This window comes from Electrophorus electricus, chromosome 4, assembly GCF_013358815.1.
Source record: "Electrophorus electricus isolate fEleEle1 chromosome 4, fEleEle1.pri, whole genome shotgun sequence".
NCBI classification, from domain to species: Eukaryota; Metazoa; Chordata; class Actinopteri; order Gymnotiformes; family Gymnotidae; genus Electrophorus; species Electrophorus electricus.
The window spans coordinates 13,808,889-13,831,582 of NC_049538.1; the positions used below are offsets into that span (position 1 = coordinate 13,808,889).

At 44.1% G+C, this 22,694-nt stretch overlaps 1 protein-coding gene across 2 annotated transcripts in view; it reads right to left on the reverse strand.

The window, feature by feature from the left end:
* Positions 1 to 22,694, reverse strand: part of cntn5 (contactin 5) — a 151,011-nt gene that overhangs the window by 82,463 nt on the left and 45,854 nt on the right. For both annotated transcript variants that reach the window (XM_035525504.1, XM_035525503.1), the window contains exon 2: positions 13,903 to 14,022. In XM_035525504.1, coding sequence (XP_035381397.1) covers positions 13,903 to 13,957 — 55 coding nt within the window. In that variant the 5' untranslated portion in view covers positions 13,958 to 14,022. The remainder of the gene's footprint in view (positions 1 to 13,902; positions 14,023 to 22,694) is intronic.

The following is a 22,694-nucleotide window of genomic DNA, read 5'->3' on the forward strand; positions in this document are numbered from 1 at the left end:
AGCACCTTTAGAAATATATTTACTTAGAAAATAGGTGATGTGTTCAATTTACTTAAGTACAATGTACTTATTTCACCTGCTGTATATATATTTAAAATACACATATATATGTAAAAAATGCAGTGTAGTACAGAGAAACGGCATTTCAGGAAAAGGTCCTTCATCAGCTCTCAGAGACATCCTGTTCCTCCGGATACCTTGTGTACTGCAGTGTTTACTCTCTCTCTCTCTCTCTCTCTCTCTCTCTCTCTCTCTCTCTCTCTCTCTCTCTCTCTCTCTCTCTCTCTCTCTCTCTCTCTCTCTCTCTCTCTCTCTCTCTCTCTCTCTCTCTCTCTCTATATATATATATATATATATATATATATACACACACACATACACATACACATACACACACACACTGCCTTCAGAAATGCCTTAAATCATCATGGCATGGATTCAACAAGGTGCTGGAAACATTCCTCAGAGATTTTAGTCCATATTAACTTGATGGCATCACGAAGTTGCTGCAGGTTTGTCGGCTGCACATCCACGATGCGAATCTCCCATTCCACCACATGCCAGAGGTGCTCTATTGGACCGAGAGCTGGTGACTGTGGAGGCAACTTCAGTACAATGAACTCATTGTCATCTACATGAAGGGGCCCAAAGTTTGCCAAGAAAACATCCCCACACCATTACACCATCGCCACCCGCCTGGACCGTTGATACAAGGCAGGATGGATCCGTCATATTCTGACCCTACCATCCAAGTAGCAGAAATCGTTGACAGAGTCTAGCCCCAGTCCCTACCTGTGCAATTCTGGTCCTTGGTACCCCAAATTAATTACAATAACTAGATGCGACGTGTGTGTGTGTGTGGGGGGGGCGTTGCTGAAGTGTGGGGACATGATTAGCCGTAGCCTGCTAGATTAATGGAGATTTTCAGAGAGAGATTATATTGACAGAGGCTGATTATGCTTGAGCCTATTCCTTCGATAGCATATCATTAGGAATCGAGGAATCCATACATCATATGCAAACCATCCTCGCTGAGCTGAGAGCTCACTAAAGCTCGTCTTTGTCCTGAGCCTTAGTGCGCCTGCATGAATTCATAACGCAGCCCCCCTAATGGAATCGGCAGGAGTCTCGGCATATGCCATGAAGCTCAGACGACTGAGGTGTCCTTTGGAACTGTAGCGCGCAAGGACATGGGACATGCTGGGACATGGAATTTCATTTCGCCTCCATGATTCATGAAATCCAAATATCCAACAAAACCTTGGCTTGTACTCACACTTCTCCTCCCACGTTTAACATGCGAGGCACTAAAATTACTCACCTGGTTCCTCACTTTTCCCTAAGCCAAAAAACCCTCAATAAACAAATAAATAGAAGGTGGATTCGACTGGTCTGTTTTCTGAGGTTCTGTAATCGGCCGCACTGAACCGATCATCATCGTGGATCCTCAGCATTCTGTATGACGCTTATTCCAGGTCAGCTCTAGCGGTGTGCGTGGCATGATAATACACCAGCCTCTGCTGTGAGTGTGAGTCTATACACAGGATCGGCTGCCAGGGAGAATGCATGCGCAGTAAACTGCAGCCCTGGACACATGACTCCTTCGCCCTTGGTGGAAATGATTTCATGCAACGCTTGAAATTATTTTCAGCAAACCACACCCCGCATCTACATTCCATCTAGCATACATCTAATATTTAAGCCAGGGCATGCACACGGGCACGCACACGCACACGCACACACACACACACACACACACACACACACACACACACACACACACACACACACACAGGATGACTTCCAATCTACTGTTAACTGGGCTTCTAAATCAAAGGCACCATGGATATTATGCGTTTCTGCACCATGTGACGTCATGGAACGGCATAGAAAACGCTTGACATGATTTAACAAGAAAACCTGACAGCCAGTCTCTGAGATAAATACAAGCCCCTCTTTTAGTAGGGGCACAGACAACTGCACATTAAATACTGTAATAACATAACTTAAGCTGGAAGGCATAAATCAGAAGAATGGCTAACATGAGATCCCTGCTGTAAAACTGAAAATCTGATAATGGAGGGAAGATTTGAGTGAATTTCCAGCAACAGATGGCTCTTCTCTCTTTATTCCCATGCAATGTGCTTAGGCAGGCCCCTTCATTAACACTAATTTCTCATAACAATATAAGCTCTGATCACAGACATGACTCAGTGTCATCTGCACACTGTTCAACGACAGTCTCCTCAGCCACAGTCCCACACATTGAGGACCCATCTGCCTTCTGACAGGGGCTCTCATAAGCACTCGTTACCCGTCAGTATTGGGATCAGAACACTTCATATGCAGAAGCAAACGAAATGGCTCTTATTTAGCACAGAAATATGTGAAGTGTTCAATGGTTCTGCATTCTCCACTTAAAATTTTTATTTATTTTTTTGGAAGGGACCAAAAATAGAGAGTTCAAGAATTGAGATCGTGACGCAGAATTATCTCCCGAAAAGGCATTGGTGAAATGCTTTGGTTGTTTTATTATAATTAATGAACATTGCAGAGCCTGTACAGAAACCCACACTGGTGACTGCTGCCAAACGTGCAGAAGCCCACACCAGTGTCTGCTAACAGTGCGTGCTGAGTCACACAGTGGTGCCAGCTGCCAGTGCGTGATAGAGCACACACTGGTGTCTGCTGCCAGTTTGTGCCGAACCACATACTCGTGTCTGCTGCCCGTCTGTGCAGAAGTACACACTGGTGTCTGTTGCCAGTAGGTTCAGAAGCACACAATAGTGTGCTGCCAGTGTTTGCAGAAGCCCACAATAGTGTCTGCTGCCAGTATTTGTCGAACCACACACTCATGTCTGCTGCCAGTGCGTGCAGAAGCACACAATAGTGTCTGCCGAACCACACACTCGTGTCTGCTGCCAGTGTCTGCTGCACACAATAGTGTCTGCTGTCAGTGTGCGCCAAACAACACACTCATCTGCTGGCAGTGTGTGCAGAAGCACACAATAGTGTCTGCCGAACCACACACTCGTGTCTGCTGCCTGTGTCTGCTGCACACAATAGTGTCTGCTGCCAGTGTGTGCCGAACCACACACTCGTGTCTGCTGCCAGTGCGTGCAGAAGCAGCTCCATAGTGCTCTCCACAGGTGTGGATGACAGCAGCCTGCTGAGTGCATGTCCAGATAAAACAACCGCGCTACTCTTATTGGCACGGGAAACTTGGGAAGTCTCACAAGCGTCACTGATGCTGTATTGACACTGAGCGCGGCACTGGTGCATCCCCTCCTGATTATATTTGAATTCGATTGGTTATCGTATTGTTGACTGAATGAAGATTGCTGAGCATTAAGGTCACCTGGCTTGGGTAAACAGAAAGGCTCTTGCGCATACGTTACGTGACAGATATATTTTCTTTTGCTTTGAAGAAGCACTCGAACATGAATACAACACAGCTCCCACTGAACACACAATCACACACACTCATACACACTCACAGACTCTTCAAAGTGCCCTGCATCAACCATGGTAAAACAACCATGTAGTATACGTAATGTAAAAAAGTTCCGCTAGCATGAGTGCAGAGACATTCAACGCACAGATCAGAAATATTTTATCTTTGGTCCTGCCTGCTTTATTCTGGTAAGTCTTCTAAGACATCTCTCTCTCTCTCTCTCTCTCTCTCTCTGTTTTATATACATATATATATATATATATGTATATATATATATATGTATATAAAACTATGTGAGTACAGTTTATTGAGACTTGTTTCTAGAAATAGCACAACTACAATTACAATATCTAAAGACCGTTTGTTTATACTGTTCTTATACTAATGATGTTGCCAAATTTGACTGTAAAAGGCAATTGTTCCACAAGTGCACTATATATTCCTAACCAATTAAACTGAATATGGTCATTGTTTCCAGTTGAAATGTAGTTTTTACCCAGTAACTTGCCTTGATTCTTCTCTATAAGAGATCTTCACGATAGCTCTCAGAAGATTCCTAATCTCCTGGGGTCTGTTAGGCATATTTGGTGTGTAAATAAATTTCCACCATGGTCACACACTCATTAAAATCCGGTGCAGACGCTCTCCTGGCTCCAAGTTGGATTTGACATTTAATTTGGACTCTCCCCATATTAATAATGTAGCATGAAATTGTTGATGTTTGACTGATGGTTGAGAAATCGAAACCAATTCAGTGATCTGATAAAGCTGGTCTGACAAAGTGTCCTCACTAAAATTAACCACGAGGGCCCAGGGTGTGCTGCGTGAGCCAAGGCAGGCTGGGGGGAAGGGCGATTATGAACCTGGAACAGTGAGATGCTGCCAAGACCTCACGTGTCTTCATTGATTTGCAGAGAAACGCATCGGCGAAGAGGCGGCGGGAGAGCCGGTCCGGCCCGGCCCGGCCCGGCGCACGTGACTGGCAGCTTGGCGCATGTGACTCGCAGCTGGGCCAACATGACCAACAGCTCAGCACACGTGAATGGCGGCTCGGCATGAAAGAGATGCACTCGGCAATATCACAGCAGGAAGAGAGACCCGAAGAAGACCACTGAAGGGAAAGCGTCTACAGTACAGTGCTGGGTTGCTTCTGTATTCCACAGACAAGGTGGAAGTGTGGATAACTGACGCTATAATTCACCTGAAAGTTAGCTCGGTGGTGTATAAATTAGCTTCTCATGACCGCATTCACTTCCAGGAAGGAAACGGATGAATCCCGCTCTTAGATCTGGCAAGCCATTCATAGTCTTGACTGCCTTGTCCCAAGCTCCGAAAAAAAAGAAAAAGAACCTTCCAAAAATTAATTTGAATGATGATCTAATATAGTAAATTTGGGATATTATCTAATGCATAACTGGCTGTAATTAATTCTAATTCTGCAGTAAGTGGAGGGTCTGCATGTGGGTGGGATGATGTGGGAGGAGAATGTGAAATAAATCGCCACTTTTTTTCATCGGAACCACAGTAAACCTGATTCCACAGCACCGGCCAGTTGTCAAAAACCCTGGACGCTGTGGGCCCCAGCCAATCACACGAAGGCTTCTTTTACAGGCTGACCTTGCTTTTCACGTACAGGCCGTGACATCCGCGTCAGGTCAAGGCTGCACCCATGGAACTGAAACACACAGAAGCTAACGAAGCACATGGCTCTCAAAAGCGTCCGCCTTGAACATACACTCACTGTCCAGTTTTCCAGTTTTACTGACTGTTGCGATTGTATCAACGTCCTTCTGCCTGGTTCATCAACAGTCAGTTTCTGACTGCAGGACCACGGCCAATCTTAAATTATTTAGGTGACCGTCCTTTACACAGCTGTCGCTGATGCTAACCCAGTGACATGGACCTGGGCGTTCATCAGGCCCAGTGGGTTTGGGTGCTGTAGTTTTTGACGCTGGTCTGTGTTGCCGTTGACTTGAGCATGGTCTTCCACCCAAAACAGTGATTCAGAAACTGAGCACTGGCGAAGGGCTGGAGGAGGTCTTAAATGAGTTGTGTTTAGTGACAGATGGCTTTGGACTCTCAGTGCACAGACACCAGGTGCTTCCAGTGAAGGTTCTAATGAAGGTTCTGACGTTGTTCTTGGGTGTAATTCTTGCAGCACAAGAAACCCCACACTGAGTGTTCCTGCCACGTTATAATTTTATAATCACAGACTTTTACAAATGTCCATGAGGTGTGTCCGATAGTAGCACACTGATGAGAGAACTCTAACCCAGACCGGCTAACAGCTCATACAGAGTGTCAGTACAAAACAGCATTGGGTGCTACAGGTAGAGGCAATTTGACATGTGTAGACAGTCTGACCCTATTAGAGGGAAACTCTGACACAAATCTGAATGCACCATGGAGACCCTGTCTCTCACTGCTGCTTTCATCCTGGCCCTGGACAACGGGACCGGGAACAGAACATGAATTCATGCCACGGGCTCCACTTGCATCCCGTACCAGGTCTGGCTCAACGGTGACACAGCTTCTGCAAGGAGACCAGAGTCCCATACACACATGCTCACACACACACACACACACACACGCACGGCTGGTAGGATGAGCTGAGCAGGAGACGCTGGGCGCAGCTGGTCCATTGCTAATTGCTAAGCTAATTGAAGGCTCTGGCTCTTTTACTGTCGAAACCATGACAACAGCAGAGACCTGCAGCAGCTTCCCTAACAGTTTGGATATGGGGATGTTTTAGTGTGCCTTCCATGTCAAATACTGAATAAAGGCACAGAGAGAGAGAGAGAGAGAGAGAGAGAGAGAGAGAGAGAGAGAGAGAGAGAGATAGAGAGAGAGTTGCTGGAAAGAGAGGGAACAAGAAAGATAGAGGGGGAAGAGGTAAAGAGGGAGGGAGAGACAGAGGAGTTGGGGAAAGAGGGGAAGAAGGAAAGAGAGGGAAAGAGATCAGGTAAAAGAAAGAGAGAGAGACATAGAGAGAGACACAGAGAGAGACATAGAGAGAGACACAGAGAGAGACACAAAGAGAGCGTGTGGCCTTGCTGAAATAACCAATCAGGGCACGCACTGTCAGCTGCAAAGGGCTATCCTACATGCAATGGATTGGCCAGATCAAAAATCAATGAGGAGAAATGGACTCAGCACAAACAAATGAAGCCACTCACCCCCCTCTGTAAACCAGGTAAAACAGGTCAAGCCCTTTGAGAAAACGGCAAATATGCAGAGGAAGCCAGCGCCTTATGTCATCTCCCACATGCTCACATACATTCACAGACCCACCCACACAAACACACACTCACACAAATAGATGCACAAGCGCGCACACACGTGCATTTCAGAAAACAAGTAATGTGGATGTGAATATGATGCACAACAAACCCTCAAACACGTCCCTGGACTCCCTTGACCATAGGCCATTGAGCAAAAGCTGTGAGAAACCATTGAATGATTAAGTTAAGCGTTTCCAGTAATCGCTGCTGTCATGCTAATTGCCTGAACTTGGACCTGCTTTCCCACAGTTTGGCTCCATCTGTCTGGGTCAGCTGCTACTGCTCCACAAGACACTCACACTCTGATATACCCAGTGACACACGATGACACAATGACACTCACACACCAATCAACACAGTGACACAGTGATACAGTATCACTCAGACACTGATATACACAGTGACACACGATGACACAATGACACGCACACAACGATACACTGACACGCAGCGATACCCACTGACACTCACACACCAATCAACACAGTGACACAGTGATACAGTATCACTCAGACACTGATATACACACTGACACTCACACACCAATCAACACAGTGACACAGTATCACTCAGACACTGATATACACACTGACACTCACACACCAATCAACACAGTGACACAGTATCACTCAGACACTGATATACACACTGATACTCACACACCAATCAACACAGTGACACAGTGACACAGTATCACTCAGACACTGATATACACAGTGGCACTCACACACCAATCAACACAGTGACACAGTATCACTCAGACACTGATATACACACTGACACTCACACACCAATCAACACAGTGACACAGTATCACTCAGACACTGATATACACACTGACACTCACACACCAATCAACACAGTGACAGTGATACAGTATCACTCAGACACTGATATACACAGTGGCATTCACACTGTTATACAGTGACACATTGATACATAAAGTGATTTAGTGACACGCACATTGATTCAGTGGCACTCAGTGTCATACAGTGACATTCACACACTGATACACACAGTGACACTCAGTGTCATACAGTGACATTCACACACTGATACACACAGTGACACTGATATAATGACACACTGATTAATACAGTGGCACTGAAACTGAGACACACAGTGGCACTGACACTGATATAGTGACACACAGTGACGGATACACACAGTGACACTCTGATACAGTGACCCACACACACACTGATACACACAGAGTTTGCTAATAATATCTTATCTTATCTAATATCTTAGCTGGTCGTGCTAAAGCAAAGAGGACCAAGCTTAGAGGACTGTGTGTGTATGTGTGTGTGTGTGTGTGTGTAATATGTGTGTGTTGTGAATGTGTTTGTGTGTGTGTGTGTGTGTGTGTGTGTGTGTGTGAGTGAGAGAGAGAGAGAGAGAGAGAGAGAGAGAGAGAGAGAGAGAGAGAGAGAGATTATTTCAGGAGGTACTGTTTCAGGCTGCTTGCAGAAAGTGCAAATGCTGTTTTTCTTTTTTTCTTTTGCGCTCACTGAGCAAGGGGATGGGTGGAACACGAAACCCTGTGAGCCACAGGAAGGAAAAAAAGAGTTCATTTGATTGCATTTATCCATGAAACAAACAGATTATTTATGTCAAAGCAGTCTTGCTTCCACCTCTGACTGTACATCACCTTGCGCCCGCTGGGATCCAGCAGGGTTGAATATAACTTAATGAAGCTTCTCAGCAGAGCCGGAGAGAAGCCTGAAGAAGCTGGAAACCTGCTCTCCCGTTTCCCAGCAGTGGAGCGAAGATGCTGGGCTCTTCCAGGCCCCGGAGTGGAAACCAGCTGTTTTATGCTGTTTGCTAAAGGTCCAGCCCTCTCGTTCCCCCACAAAAGTCCCATGGCCAATGGACGGCACTTCCAGGAGACTGTTATTATTTATGAATAAAGAACCTGGGCTGGAGGACCTTTATCAAAGCGCAGATAATTCACGAGGGAGTCCGATAAAACCCTCAGCCGGTTAGAAGGAATCAGATTCCTGCTGTGTTCGACATTAATAGATTTGAAGGCTGCCATTTGATAGCGAGGGATAATTGTGAGAATAGAAAGAAAAACATTTCTGGATAATGTGCAAGCGTCTCTTTCCGCATATTAAAACCATTTGTCAACAAAGAAACGCTACTGGATGTATAAAGCAGCGGTTGTAGCTTAGCAACATGCTGTGTTCGGTTTGGAGGAAAAAAATAAAATAAATAAATCAACGAAAATGAATCAAATTATCTGTGACTTTCCAACCCATTTATGGAAAACTTTTTAGGCAGGGGGCGGAAACGAGTCAGAGACGTGTCAGATACACTGTCAATGATTTCTACCAACCTCTGCATTTTCGGACACTTACAAGAGAACATGCACTCCTAGTCCAATCTCGTACGACATGTTGAAGTGACAACTCAAAATGACTATAATTACAATCATCCGACTGCAAGGTATAATGAAAAAAATGACACGAGAAAAATCCAGTTAGAAATGGTAAGCTCAGCTGCGCTGCACGATTGCTGGGACGCCGCGTTCGCAGACAATGTACATTCAGCTGACGTTCGCGCGCACTTATCAAAACCCGGAGATCCGCGCCTCAGGTCACTGGCGCGTGAGGCACAACTACAGCGGTGCACCAACAAAGATGGCAGAGCACGCAGCGGATGGCACCTTCAGCGCCTAAAACACTGGAAATACCTGAATGGAACCAGTAGAAATATTAGGTTCAGAAACTGGTTCACAATGGCCGATATGATTATTTGACTTTTTGTTTGTTTTTCGCTTTCTTTTTTACTTAAGAAAACCCGTTTTCTCCTAAACATGCACGTTTACTGATCCGCTGAAAACATGTGATGTTCCGCGTACTGTTGGTACATGCACAGCAGCATGCGAATTACAATGTGAGGGCATTGCGTTCTGCCCGGAAGCTGGTGACAGAGATAGAACCCGAGAGCGATGAAGATGACAGAATGTGTGATGAAGACAAATGTGGGAATAACAGGTAACTGCCTGAGAGCACTTTGGGAAAAGTGTCATCATTAGCACGTGAAATGCCAAACTCTTGTGAGAGCGACTAATACCAAAGCGATTTGTTTTTTAACACTCCATTTGCCTCAGTGGACCTGCCACTGGCAATTTGAACAAAACATTTGGAAATTGATCATCACCTCTTGAAGAACTCTTAGAGCAATCTTTGCACCTCTCTCTCTCTCTCTCTCTCTCTCTCTCTCTCTCTCTCTCTCTTTTGCTCTATTTCTTTCAGTGTCTCTCACAATGTCTTTTATTCACTCAATCAGTTAGTATTTGTCTGTTTATTCATTACGTTTTGTGATGGGAAAAATGTGTGATCTGTTTATGGATTTTTTTAAAACTGTGTTTTTCATTATATGAATAGATTATCAGTAAATCATGTAATAAAAAAAAGGTTAGGTCGTAACCCAAAGTCACCTTTCTGGAGTTACATTAAAGTATTTTAATCTATAGACTTAGTTTGCTAATTTGCTCAAAACAATCAGATACACAAATGTCAATTCTTAATAATGTTTATATTACATGATATTAATAATGTTTACATTCTCACATTTCAGGTGTCATCCAGTGGTTGATAGTCATACAGTGCTCATAATCCGTTCGTGTATTTACCTTTTTTTCCAAGTGTCACTTCATTAAAGTGGTTCCATTTTTGGAGATGTTCTGCTTTTCCTTAATTACTTTTCAAAGTAAATATGATACTTTTTACTCCGCTTGATTTATTCAACATCTGTCATTCTTTGCTACTTTGGGTTCAGAGAGAAAGTTGAATACGTGATGTACACGATGTCCAGAATATGACGCTCTTTCAAAGTGAAGGTCGCTGATTGCGATGCACATTTTGACTGACTGATCTTTAGACTGACAACAAGAACTGGGCACAACACAGCACGAGGAAAATGGCAAACAGAGATGGTTTTATGTAAAGGACTGTTATGCTAATGACCTTAATGTCATTCTGCTTCTCAATAAAAAACAAATAAATAAACATCCGATGGCCCTATTACACATGTCCTTAGTAATAAGCACCATGTTGCTTTGCACAGCAATTTGGTTTGCACTGCCTATAAACAGAACAAGGAAACAGCGTTATGGGCCACTCTGCAGACCGTTTATACTGCTTTTTCGCTCGGGCTTGCTGGAACAGGTCCGCATTGTAGAGCCATTTTTGCAGCCTCGTCTGTTTGGGAAGCCTTCTGAATGGCCTCGGAATGCCTCCCCAGTAAATAGCAGCAACTACGCGCCACAAGGGCTAGAGGTTACGTGACATCACCGTCATCCGGAACGGTTGGCCTGGCTCCTCGCGAGTACCAAAGATTACTGTTACCAGTGCAGATCGGTTATTAACACAGACTTTCAATTACCTACAGTCACGAACAAGCTGTCTACACCTCTCCTTGCAAACACTCTCTAACACACTCGCAGTGCAGTTTAACACCTAGAATATTTGGGTGGAGAGACTTTATTTAGACAATGCCTACACTGGTGTAGCAGGATCCTAATACACATTTTATTATAAGTAGGTTTTCTCTCATCCATCCATCCATCCATCCATCCATCCATCCATCCATCCATCCATCCATCCATCCATCCATCCATCCATCCATCCATCCATCCATCCATCCATCCATCCATCCATCCATCTGCCTTTCATTCCTTTAAATAAACCTCTAGAAAACTTCCAGTGGAAACCAATATCAGTATGCTAAGACCGCACAGGAAAACAGGAAAAGAGTGGTTTAAACAAATGTTGTTGAAGAGAAAGACTCAGCGTTTGCTGGACATTTATATTGCCTTTATGTGCAGTGGAGCTCATTAACAATAGCTGGGCAAACGCTAATTCTCTCTGTGCTCATAAAAATGTGCTCGTTAAATAACTGATTTTTCAACAAAAGATTACACTGCCTTGTATGGCCCGTGCTAATTCAGAACATTATAATACATGCCTGTACATGCACTTAGCCTTATACAGAATAGATCTGATGGGGCAGGCAGGCAGGTCTTACAGTGTGTTGCATTCAGCATGGTAGTTTCTACAGAGTGACCCATGAATCAGAACAGCACTAAAGACTCAATTCACGTCCACGAAAAGTTCTAACGAGTTTTCAAGGAGCAGCTGAACCTGGCCCGTCTGAAAGTGTAGCCTGACAGTCATGTTTCAGCAACCTTTAAGCGAACGGCTGCCAGTGTCTTGTGCACGTTATTTACTGCCCTGCACAGAGGGCTTGTGTGTGCATTAAATTTTTTGAATGTAAGCACACATAAGAAAGCAAGGGGCAGGTCTCTCTTCTTTATCTACATGGACTATCTGAGATCTGATGCTCTCTGTGCCTCTATCTCTCCTTCTGTCTATCTCTATCTAGCTGTCTCTCCTTAAGTCTCTCGCGCTATTTCTCACTGTGTGTCTCTCTCTCATCCACTGATCCATCACACATCATCCTCTGAGTCAGCATCTGTCCAACAGCGTCCTGCAGGCAGCCGTAATGCAAAATTAAACTGTGTTTCTCGACGCTGCCATCTGACGAGGAAGTCAATGAGTTGCCTTTCAGCGCTGTAACTCTGCAAATACTGACTCATTATGGTTCTGTTTTCAAAACGGTGCCGATCCCTCTCAAGCAGATTCAATTAAACAGTTCATCTGCAATTATAATCCGCGTCCAACGCCGGGGCAACATCGCCCATGGCAGAGCGTAACATAAGGCAGGCACTAAAGGGCTCCTCCCGAACAATGCAGCAAAGCAAACGCCAGTGATTGCGCGCGTCATTTTTAATCAGGCACTACCCAGGCCTGGCCTATTAGTGCTGGAACACCCAGGACCCGCTGGGCTCTCCACTCCTTGTGGGTACACGGGAACTCTCCTCACACCTGTTTAGTAGCAGCAGGGCCCGTGAAATGGCTTGCCAACTGCTCGGCCTAGACACTGGGAGAACACAGCGTTTATTTGCCGTCGGTAACAGGTTGCGAAGCCTCGTCATGACCTTGCGAACACACTTCTAAGTGCCAGAGAGAGAGAGAGAGACAAAGATAGACAAAAAGAGATGGACAGAGAGAGACAGAGCCAGCAAGAGAAACAGTCAAGCAGAACTACCTTTTCTCCTTTTTTCATTTTAAAGTTATATTCAAAGCTATATTCAATTAAAGCGAGTGTTGACCCTTTTGTGACTCATGGCCGGTTGGGCAGATCTGTATGTGAGCTGGAATATAAAAGACCAGAGAAATGGAGGCCTGAAGCTTTTTCTGACACAGCTCACTCGCCATCCTCTGCTAGCCTCTGTCTTAAATCTAAAGTGAAGATGAGCGCAGAGATCTGTGCACCGGGCAGGCGAGCAGATATTGAGGTTCACGACATCTCACAACATCACGCAGGCCACGGAGGTGCTGGCCACCTCTGACAACCTCTGATCGAACGCTGAAAAGTCTGCAACGTCTCCAGGTCAGATGTGCACACAGAGGAGACTCTCTTTCTCTCTCTCCCTTTCTCATTCTCAGGTTCTCTCTTTCTGTCCATCTTTCACTTGCAGCCAAAATGACTCTTTGGTTTCTAAGCACGACAGGAGTCTCAGGTGACACCATCCAATATCCAGCTCTCTTCACACTCTCTCGCTATGTCTCCATCTCTGTCTCTCTGTCCCTGTTTCTGTGTGTCTCTCTCTCAGCACTGGGATGCATTCTCAGACACAGCTGGACTCTGGGGGGAGGGCCAGCTACTCCTTGCATTGAGCACTAGTGGCAGAGCTGGGCACTACAACATGGTAGGAAATCAGACCTGACGATGTGGATGATTGTAAAAATCTCTGATATTCAAACATCTTACAAAAATGCACTGTATACATTATGTGGCAACGTGTGTGTGTGTGTGTGTGTGTGTGTGTAGTGGTATGTGTGCTTGTATTGTGTGTATGTGTTTGCACATGGATGTGTGTTTGCATACATATGAGTGTGCATGTGCATGTGGATGTGTGTATCTGTGTGTGGGGGTTCCAAGCAAATCTACTATTTGAAAAATAAAAGCGATAAGCGAGAGAGAGAAAGAGAGGGAGCGAGGGAGAGGGAGGGAGTAACAGAGAGAGAGAGAGAGAGAGAGAGAGAGAGAGAGAGAGAGAGAGGCTGTTCATCCATCGCACTGCTGCTCCCCTACCTGCCAGGCCGCTGAAAATTGACAGCAGGAGAAGTGGTTTCCATGGTGACCCCATACTTGTTCTGAAGGGTCCCCTTCCGAAAGATTGTTAGCAGGTCTGTTTCTTCATTAAAGCAGTGCCTGAGAAAGAAAAATGACAATAGAGAGGAAGAAGAAGGGGAGAACGATAGAGTCGGGAAGTCAGGGAGAAAGACAGATAAAACCAGGGAAGAATAGCAAGAGAGGGAAAGAAACAGAGAGGAGGGAGAGAGATGTTAGTAAGTGTAAAAACACCTTTGCTGAAAGTGAATCAGTGCAGAGAAGGGGGTTACTCCAAGGCACTGGGAGGGGCTCAGTGGCATGGAACCAAACACACGAGTGAAAACACCCTGAGAACCAAGCAACAACAAATAAATAAGTTTGCACAGTACAGCACTTCCCTTTCCTCAGCTAGAAAAGAGAAAGAGAGAGAGAGAGAGAGAGAGAGAGAGAGAGAGAGAGAAAAAACATTATTCTTCATGATCAAAGCAGAACAGCATGTTGCTGTAGGCATACTGAACCAACCAGAAGCTTAAATTGCAGACACACAACCCTCAAAATGGCCTAGTACAAGTCATATCAACACACATGCATACACCCACTCACACACCCTAAGCCAAACACACACACGCACACACACACAGTAACATGGATGCACATTCACCCACAGTCATTAATTCTTTACCAAAAAAAAGAAAAGAATCACAACAAATATTAATTGATGCGGAAGGACACGATTAATGTAGTCCAGCAGAGAGCCGGAGGAGAGCGTGTGCACACATTCACATCTTTGTCTCTCTCTGTCTGTGTCTCTGACACACACACACACACACACCCACAACATTGGACATCAGCCCTCATTCATATTTATGGTTACAGCCCCTCTATCAGAACAACATCAGTGTGAAGCTGTGGACATGAGGACCTGCTCCCGATGTGGATCTATTCCAGTCACATAGCCAATGAACAGGAAGCTTGAGGATTCAAAAATCATGAACCACACCCACATAACCAATGAACAGGAAGCTCGTGGGTTCAGGACATTCCTCTGACTGCTTTGCCTCACAAAATTCATGCAGTAAGAGAGCCATCATTCAAACTGAAGAACGAACGAAACTGAAGAGTCATTGAAACTGAAGAATGTTCCGAACTGAAGAATGATTGGAACTGAAGAATGACTGCAACTGAACAATCATTGACACTGAAGAATGTTCAGAACAGAAGAATGATTAGAACTGAAGAACTGAAAAATGATCTGAACTGAAGAATGATTGGAATGGAAGAATGGCTGGAACCGAAGAACTGAAGAATGATCGGAGCCGAAGAACTGAAGAATGATTGGAACTGAAGAACTGAGGAAAGGCTGGAACTGAAGAATGATTGGAGCTGAAGAACTGAAGAATGATTGGAGCTGAAGAACTGAGGAAAGGCTGGAACTGAAGAATGATTGGAAATGACTGATGATACAAAATGAAGAAGGACTGAAACTGAAGAACGATCAAGATCCTGAGAAACAAACGAGCAGCTGGCCTTACTGCAAACCATCAGTTTTAGGGGCCTTTTGTGTTCTGTCTAAAGTTCATTGCAGTGCAGCGCTCTACATGAGTCAGACCTGACTGAACCCTGGCTCTGGGGCCGCGCTCATTCTCTCGTTTGCTGTCTCTTTCTCTCTCTCTTGCTCTCTGAGAAATCTGCCAAACGTAATACTTAAAATGAAATATACCAGAGTCATAAATGTCGAACTGTAATATAGGCAATACGCGCATTTTATAGACATCTCAGCAGGCATTAATTGGGACATGTAAATTAAGGCAATAACTAGGTAATTCCTCATGGACATAAAGGTAACATGCTAGCTCTCTTTACATGGGAAAGGCAGAAAATATTTACATATTAATTCTGCCATTTATATTACTACTATTGCCATATTACTGATGTGTTCACAGCAGACCTTTGCTGTGAATTGAGCCGTCTTTTATGTCACCAGGGAAACTTTTTCGTTGCTTTATTTCTGTTGTATTGTTTCATCCCCATTACCCAAAAAGCATGTGATAAGGAACTTAACTACGGTTCGCTGTTAACTACTGCGAACTAAGGTTCGCTGTTAACTACTGCAAGAACGTGTTCAAAATACAGCGTATGCTGGAATACACTATAGCAGTGGCAACTACAAAGCAAACCGAATCAGGATGCAAAGCCGTGAAGGCTTATTATAGCGGCGCGGGGGAAGAGAAGCACGCTCCGGTACGCTGGCACTGCGTGTTCGACATCGCCCCGACTCGACTGATCAAGGCAGGAGAGTCACGGAGGCAGGCAGGTGAGAGGGTCCGCAGCTGTAGACGCAGGGACGCCAGATCCGCCTGTTACGGCTCAGGAGAGCTACGCTACGGGGAACGGTAATGTTTGCCTTTCTGCTAATTGTTTTTAGCAAAAAAAAAAGAAAATGGAAAAAAAATGCAGAAAGTGATGCAATGTTGGTTTTTGCTGCAGCCAGACTCCTCGCAGCCTGATGGTCTTTGAATCCTTCATTAATTAAAAGAGCTAAATCAATTATATTATCTCCCACAGGGCAAGGGATTAGAGCGGGGTGGGCGTCAGATGACGACGGACTCCGCTGCACTGACCCCGAGGGCCTCTGACAGCTCCCCATTGAGAAGGGTGCCACCAGTTTGCTAAGGAGACACGCCGTTAAACTCGCCAGAGTACATCCACCAGACGCAGGTCTGCTCGGAGAGGTTTTCTGCGAGGCCGTTGCACATAATTTAATCAGTTAACATATATAACATTATATTATATAACATTCTAAAAATAATTCCTGTTTTCTGAAACACCTGCTTATTGTAGAATGCTCTTAAATCATGTTGATGAAGCGTTCGCTTTTTTTTTTTTCCCTAATAAACTGCAAACATATATTTGGAGAGATTAATAAATGTTGAAGCATGGTGACACACGCTCACTGGCTGCACACAATGAGAAACTCTCTTGTCCTCCAGTGAAAAAAAAAAAAAAAAGGACCTGCATTTGTTTTATGGATGATAGACAATGCAAAAGCGGATCAAATGCACTGCAAAGCCAAAGAAAAGTGGAATTATCTTCTCTCTGCTTTATATTCAGTGTGCGCAAGACTGCTCCACGCGGATGTCTTTTGTTGGTTGTTTTATAACATGAATGAATCATTCCTTGGCTGAAAAATAAAAGAGCATTGTCTTATTTTGAAATGTGTCATGCTAATCAAATATCATGCAAATTGGTAATTTTTCAGGCAATTTTTCAGTCACAGCAATTTCTGAGAGTTCCCTCCGAGACGGCGTGTGCGTGCATGGGCTAAGGAACATGCCACACTACAAGCGGGAAAATGGCTCTAGGAAGTGGGAAACCTTGGGAACGGTCCTAGCTAATGGCTGTGCTTTTCCAGGCTTTTCATCCAGCCATGAGTTGGTCCAGAAAAAAGCCCACCACCAGTGCATGTCTTATAAGAGACATTAGGGGAAAAAAAGCACCAAATAAATGGGACAAACACAAGGTTAAAACACAAGGTACACAAGGTGTGTAGTTTGCTAACCATGTTCCAGTTGTATCACTGTTCTATCCATATAGTGCAAAACCCAAGGAAGGCTGGAAGAGAGTAAGTTACACACCCTTAAGACCAGCATGCATTCACTGTGAAAGTATTCAGGTAATGTACCTCAGATTAACACACTTGCTACTACGTCTATTTCAATTTGTAGTTATGTGCAACACAAGTTATTTCAGCTGAATTAAGCCCTTTGAAAGAATGTCCGTGTCGGCATTCTGCAATTTTTCTTCTGAGCTCAAGTGGGTCTCCTAAGTGGAGTCTGGCACTGTGTTTCACCTCGTGAAACGCACAAGCAGTTTGATGTCTCCTCTATGTATCTGTCTCCGTGCATCTAGAAGAGAGGCCTTTTTTTGGGTGTGTGAGTGTGTATTTGTGGACTTGAGGTCTTTGTGACTACATCAGTCTCCGAGCCTCAGTAGTAGCCAGAAACTGCTTTGGGTTAGGGTTGTCGGGATCACAGCAGAGCCACTGAGTCAGGATTCGTGAGTGCTGCGTAAAGCCTGGGACTGTCAGTTTCTGCAGTACGACTCGCTACAACGGAGCCGGGAGGACAAAGCCCAGACAGATGCCTCTGAGAACCTCAACTCTGACCAAGCCCAACATGTAATGTAATGTAGTAATAACACCAGTTGTCATACAACTGCTAGATGTCTCCTTCCCATTTACCTTTGCCAGAACAAGAAACACAGAAGGGTTGTCCCAAAAACTAGCGCATCAGTAATCACACTTGACCAGACTGTTATGTATCTGTGTAGCATGTATATACTCTGTTGGACTTTTAGTCCATTCTGATTTGGAATTAAAGTCTTTCAACTATCAACAATTTCTTAGGAAAAACTGAATGTCCCAGGATGTTGAAGGTCCCAGAAATCAAAGCAGTGGTTTTCATAGAAAAACAGAATCAACAAACAAAATGAAAAATAAACAAAATACTTAATTAATCAGGCACTTCTGCATAATGAACCTATATGAAAAAGCATGCAGGGATCATAGTATATATCTACATTTTTTGTCGACTATGGAAAATCCAGACAGTGATGCTCATTTCAGTGCCGTGAATGGATTAAGGTAAACTCTCCTCTATCCACCTCACTCCAAGTGGGTCCGTAAAATGTGTGTGTACGCAGAATGGATTAAACAATTATTATTATTATTATTATTATTATATTAATAAAAAACCTTATTTTAGTTATTTTCTAATTAATCTTATTAGATATGTTAAAAATACAGATCAAAGTAGCTTACAGTACAAAATAAAAACAACAGAAAGAAGAGCAATAAAACAGTCAAATAAAAACGCAACAAATAGAAGCAACGACTGAAAAGGTGATATAATAATATAATAACAGTTCAACTATGCAAGAAAGAAACTAGTAAAGAAGTAAAGAAATTTGTTTTTAGCTGGTTGTTTTGTGTGTGTGAAAGAAGGTAGCCTGACAAATGTTTACTGGCGTTGTGTTCCAGATCTTTGGTGCATAACAGCAGAACGCTGCCTCTGCATCCAAAGTTTCCTACATGGAATATGGAGAAGACTATACCACCAAGAGATTAAAAAACTAGTAGTAACATTTTATAATCAATTCTAAATAAAAGATTCAGCCACTGAAGTGATACTAAAAATTTTCTAATGCGAACGCATTTCCTAATCCATGTAATGTTGCTGCTGCAAGTTGTAGTTTGTGTGCTGTAGTTGCAGAAGGTCATCTGCACAATGCATTTCATTAATCAAGCTGAGCAACAAAAGCACGGACCAATTTGTTAGCACCTTGCAGACCAAGATATGGTCTCACGTGCGCTATAGTCCCTAAATGACAGCATGCAGTTTTAGTCGCATTATTCATATAACTGCTTTATTGGTTACAACAGAGTCCAATTTCTGTCTGTAGAGCCAGATTTTCACGTCTTTCATACACTGTTTTTTCTACTTGCTTCACTATCATTTACATTTATTACTGTCTTGTCTTCATTCGGTTTTAAAATAATTCTGTCTGTCCAGCAATCAATGCTGGTCAGACGTTGACCTGTTTATCTACAGCAGTGACGTCATCTGGTGCTTTAGACATGTACAGTTGTGCTTCATCCTTATAACTATGAAAATCAATTCTGTGCTTCTTAATCAGTGGCAGCATATACAAAGAGAATAAAAGTGGTACAGAAAGACCAATTAGGATACATTCAATGGTATACACTATTAAACGTAACAGTTAAGTCCAGAAGTACTGAAACATCACCTGGATCAGCATTTATTTTTGATGACTATTTTTTTCAGTTATTTTACTCAGAAATGGAAAGTAAGAAATTGGTCTGCAACTGCTAAAATATGAAGCAAGGTTAGGTTTCTTCAGTAAAAGACTTACAACTGCTCTTCTCGACATCTAAACTGTTCAGTGTTTTGCTACTGGGGTGTGTGTGTGTGTGTGTGTGTGTGTGTGTGTATATATATATATATATATATATATATATATATATATATATATATATATAGATGACTAATGCTATCCTGCTATTCTTGGCTTTCCATAACACCTTCATTTAGTGTGAGGAGGAGCAGAGGGCAACTGGTGCGGATAAAGAAGGAAAGTAATTGCACAATTGCACCACAGGTTAATGGTAAATGGAAAGCACCTTCCTTTTATCAAAATGACCCACACATGAGGGCATGGGGGGGTTGGCATAAGAGAGCATGCAATGGCACCTTCAAGGAGGGGAGGGGCATAAGAGAGGAAACAATGACATATTCATGGAGGGGAGGGGCATAAGAGAGGAAACAATGACATATTCGTGGAGGGGAGGGGCATAAAAGAGGAAACAATGACATATTCATGGAGGGGACATATGACATATTAATTGGTATGAGGGACGTAAAAGTGCACAGGTTGACGTATAACGGTTGAAATGGCTGGAAATGCACGATGTTCCGCACGAGTGAAGATCTCTTCCACCTGCCCCCCGATCCCCATCCATCCCAAAAGGCACCTTATCCATCTGCTGAGACCCTCCCGGGTCACGCGACGCGAGCCGTTAGAGCACGCCACTCTGAAAGTCTTGGCCTCCCGCCGAGGACCCACGTGTCTGATGCGCTGCCCTGTCTCAGCTACGTAATCCGATCCAGCCCTCATGTCTGATCAAGCAGCTGTGCTTTTCTGCCGAGCTGTGAACAGATCCTCAGAGAAATCTACCCCCAGCTCTTAATGCTGCAATCTGGGTCCAGGTTCCCCCAAAGCACCGCATCATTAAACCCAGTCTATTACAGAGACAGATGAAAGTGAGTTATTTCAAAGTGAAGCCTCTCCACCACCTCTGCTTTCTAGACAACGGCCATGGTGCTATTCCACTTTCAGGAGAGCCGCCTCTACTTGCGCTGGTGAATGGATTCGAGAATGTTGAGTAGCTACCGCGCACCACACGAGCATGCACGGCCTTTTATGTCGTTTTTATTTATCCTTAATTAAAACTTGTTTACAAACACACGGCCTTATCGCCTGCCCGGTGTATGGGCTCAGGTTGTGTCTCAGCAGCGGTTCCTCTTGTCCATCTGGTGAAGGGGGTTTCATTTTAATGGCAGGTGTAAAGGAGCCTGGCAATCAGCAGAAGCAGAGACCTGATTATAATTACAGGCGCTGCAGTGCTGGACCTGCTCAGATCGCACGGAGAAGCATTTCCCTCCCAGCCGCTAATGCATGATGGCTTTATAACTCCAGCATGCCCTGCTACCTGTTGGCCTTTTACCTTTTGGCCTTCTGCCACTGTTCTAGGATCAGATTTAGGGTTTAACCCTACAGAAACCACTCTGATCCTGAAGATCTACTGTCAAGTGGAGTTTAGCTCCCATCGTAACCTAACGCACCTTATTGAGCTGGACAAAGCCTTTGGTACCATCTGAATGCCGTCTGGCATGGAGGTGCGCAGGGTGGTAGCACACAGCCACAGAGTGGACATCTGCGTCCTACAGTATAAATTATAGAGGATTTTTTTTTTTTTTTGCATGTTTTGATAAAAATCTATTCCCATATCAGTGAGAAAGGTCAGGTTTTACCCACGGCGAAAAGATTCAGCTCACAGATTTATGCCTTAGACTGATAGAAAAAGAAAAAAGAAAAATGTGAACTCATATCTGTCTAGGCTTTAGAAAGTCATTAGAATTTTAAAGGTGGTGTGTCTTTCCACCGCTCTGAACGCCGTGCGGTATTCTGGCCGGATGAGCCCGATGTTTATAATAAAACATACCTCGCAAGGTAAACCTTTTGACCATGAGCCTCTCTGTCAGAGCGTTGGCAAGAAATGGCTGCACTCAGCAGTCTCCAGTAATGCACATCCTGCACAACACTAATTGCCTTTAAAAGTGTCAGTGGAACTCAGCGCTGAAGGGTTATTACCGCTGGCACTGCGAAGGCTGTGTCCGCTGCACCGCCTTTGCTCCAATGCCGGGCCCTTGTGGCCCTGTGCTGTTTCGAATCCCGTCTGGCCGGCATCCTCCGCTAGCCGTAACCCGAGCTTCTGATATTGACTTTTCTTTTCTTTCCCTCTCTCCCTAGCAGCGAAGACACTCCGGCCACTCACAGTCCTCGTAGTCATCAATAAGGTGCATTGATCATTTGTAACCAGGCCTGGATGGGGGCGTCCCCTATGCAAACTCTATGGTACTTGAGTGCACGGTTATAATTTATTGATTCACAGACAGAGGGTGCTGAGGTCCTTAAGATACCAAGCATCAGCAGTGCTGTTTCAATCGAAAAACAAAGGCAACATCAAATTTCCCCACTTATACCAGTGGTGAACGAAAACAACAAAAACACAAAACAATTTATTCATTAAAAGGCTCCCTAATTAGAATTTAAACAGGATGCCGATTGAGTTGATTGCTTTTATGGGATTCTCTGTAATTAGCTCTTTAAGAGTAAGGTCAAACGCACTTAAGCAATTATCCAGATTTTAATTGTCCAAATATAACAGAACTGGATCATCGTTGGGTTTTAAGCACACGTTCAGTATGAGGAGCAATCTGTACAATTCTAGTGATGATGCCAGTGATGATGTCAAACCGTGTGTTGGGGACGTCATAAGGTTGAGGGCAGTAAATGCAACACCAGGCTACAGGTCGTGTACCAAGCTGTGGCTCTCCACAACAACTCACCCTTGCATTTACATTTACATTTACGGCATTTAGCAGATGCTCTTGTCCAGAGTGACTTACAAA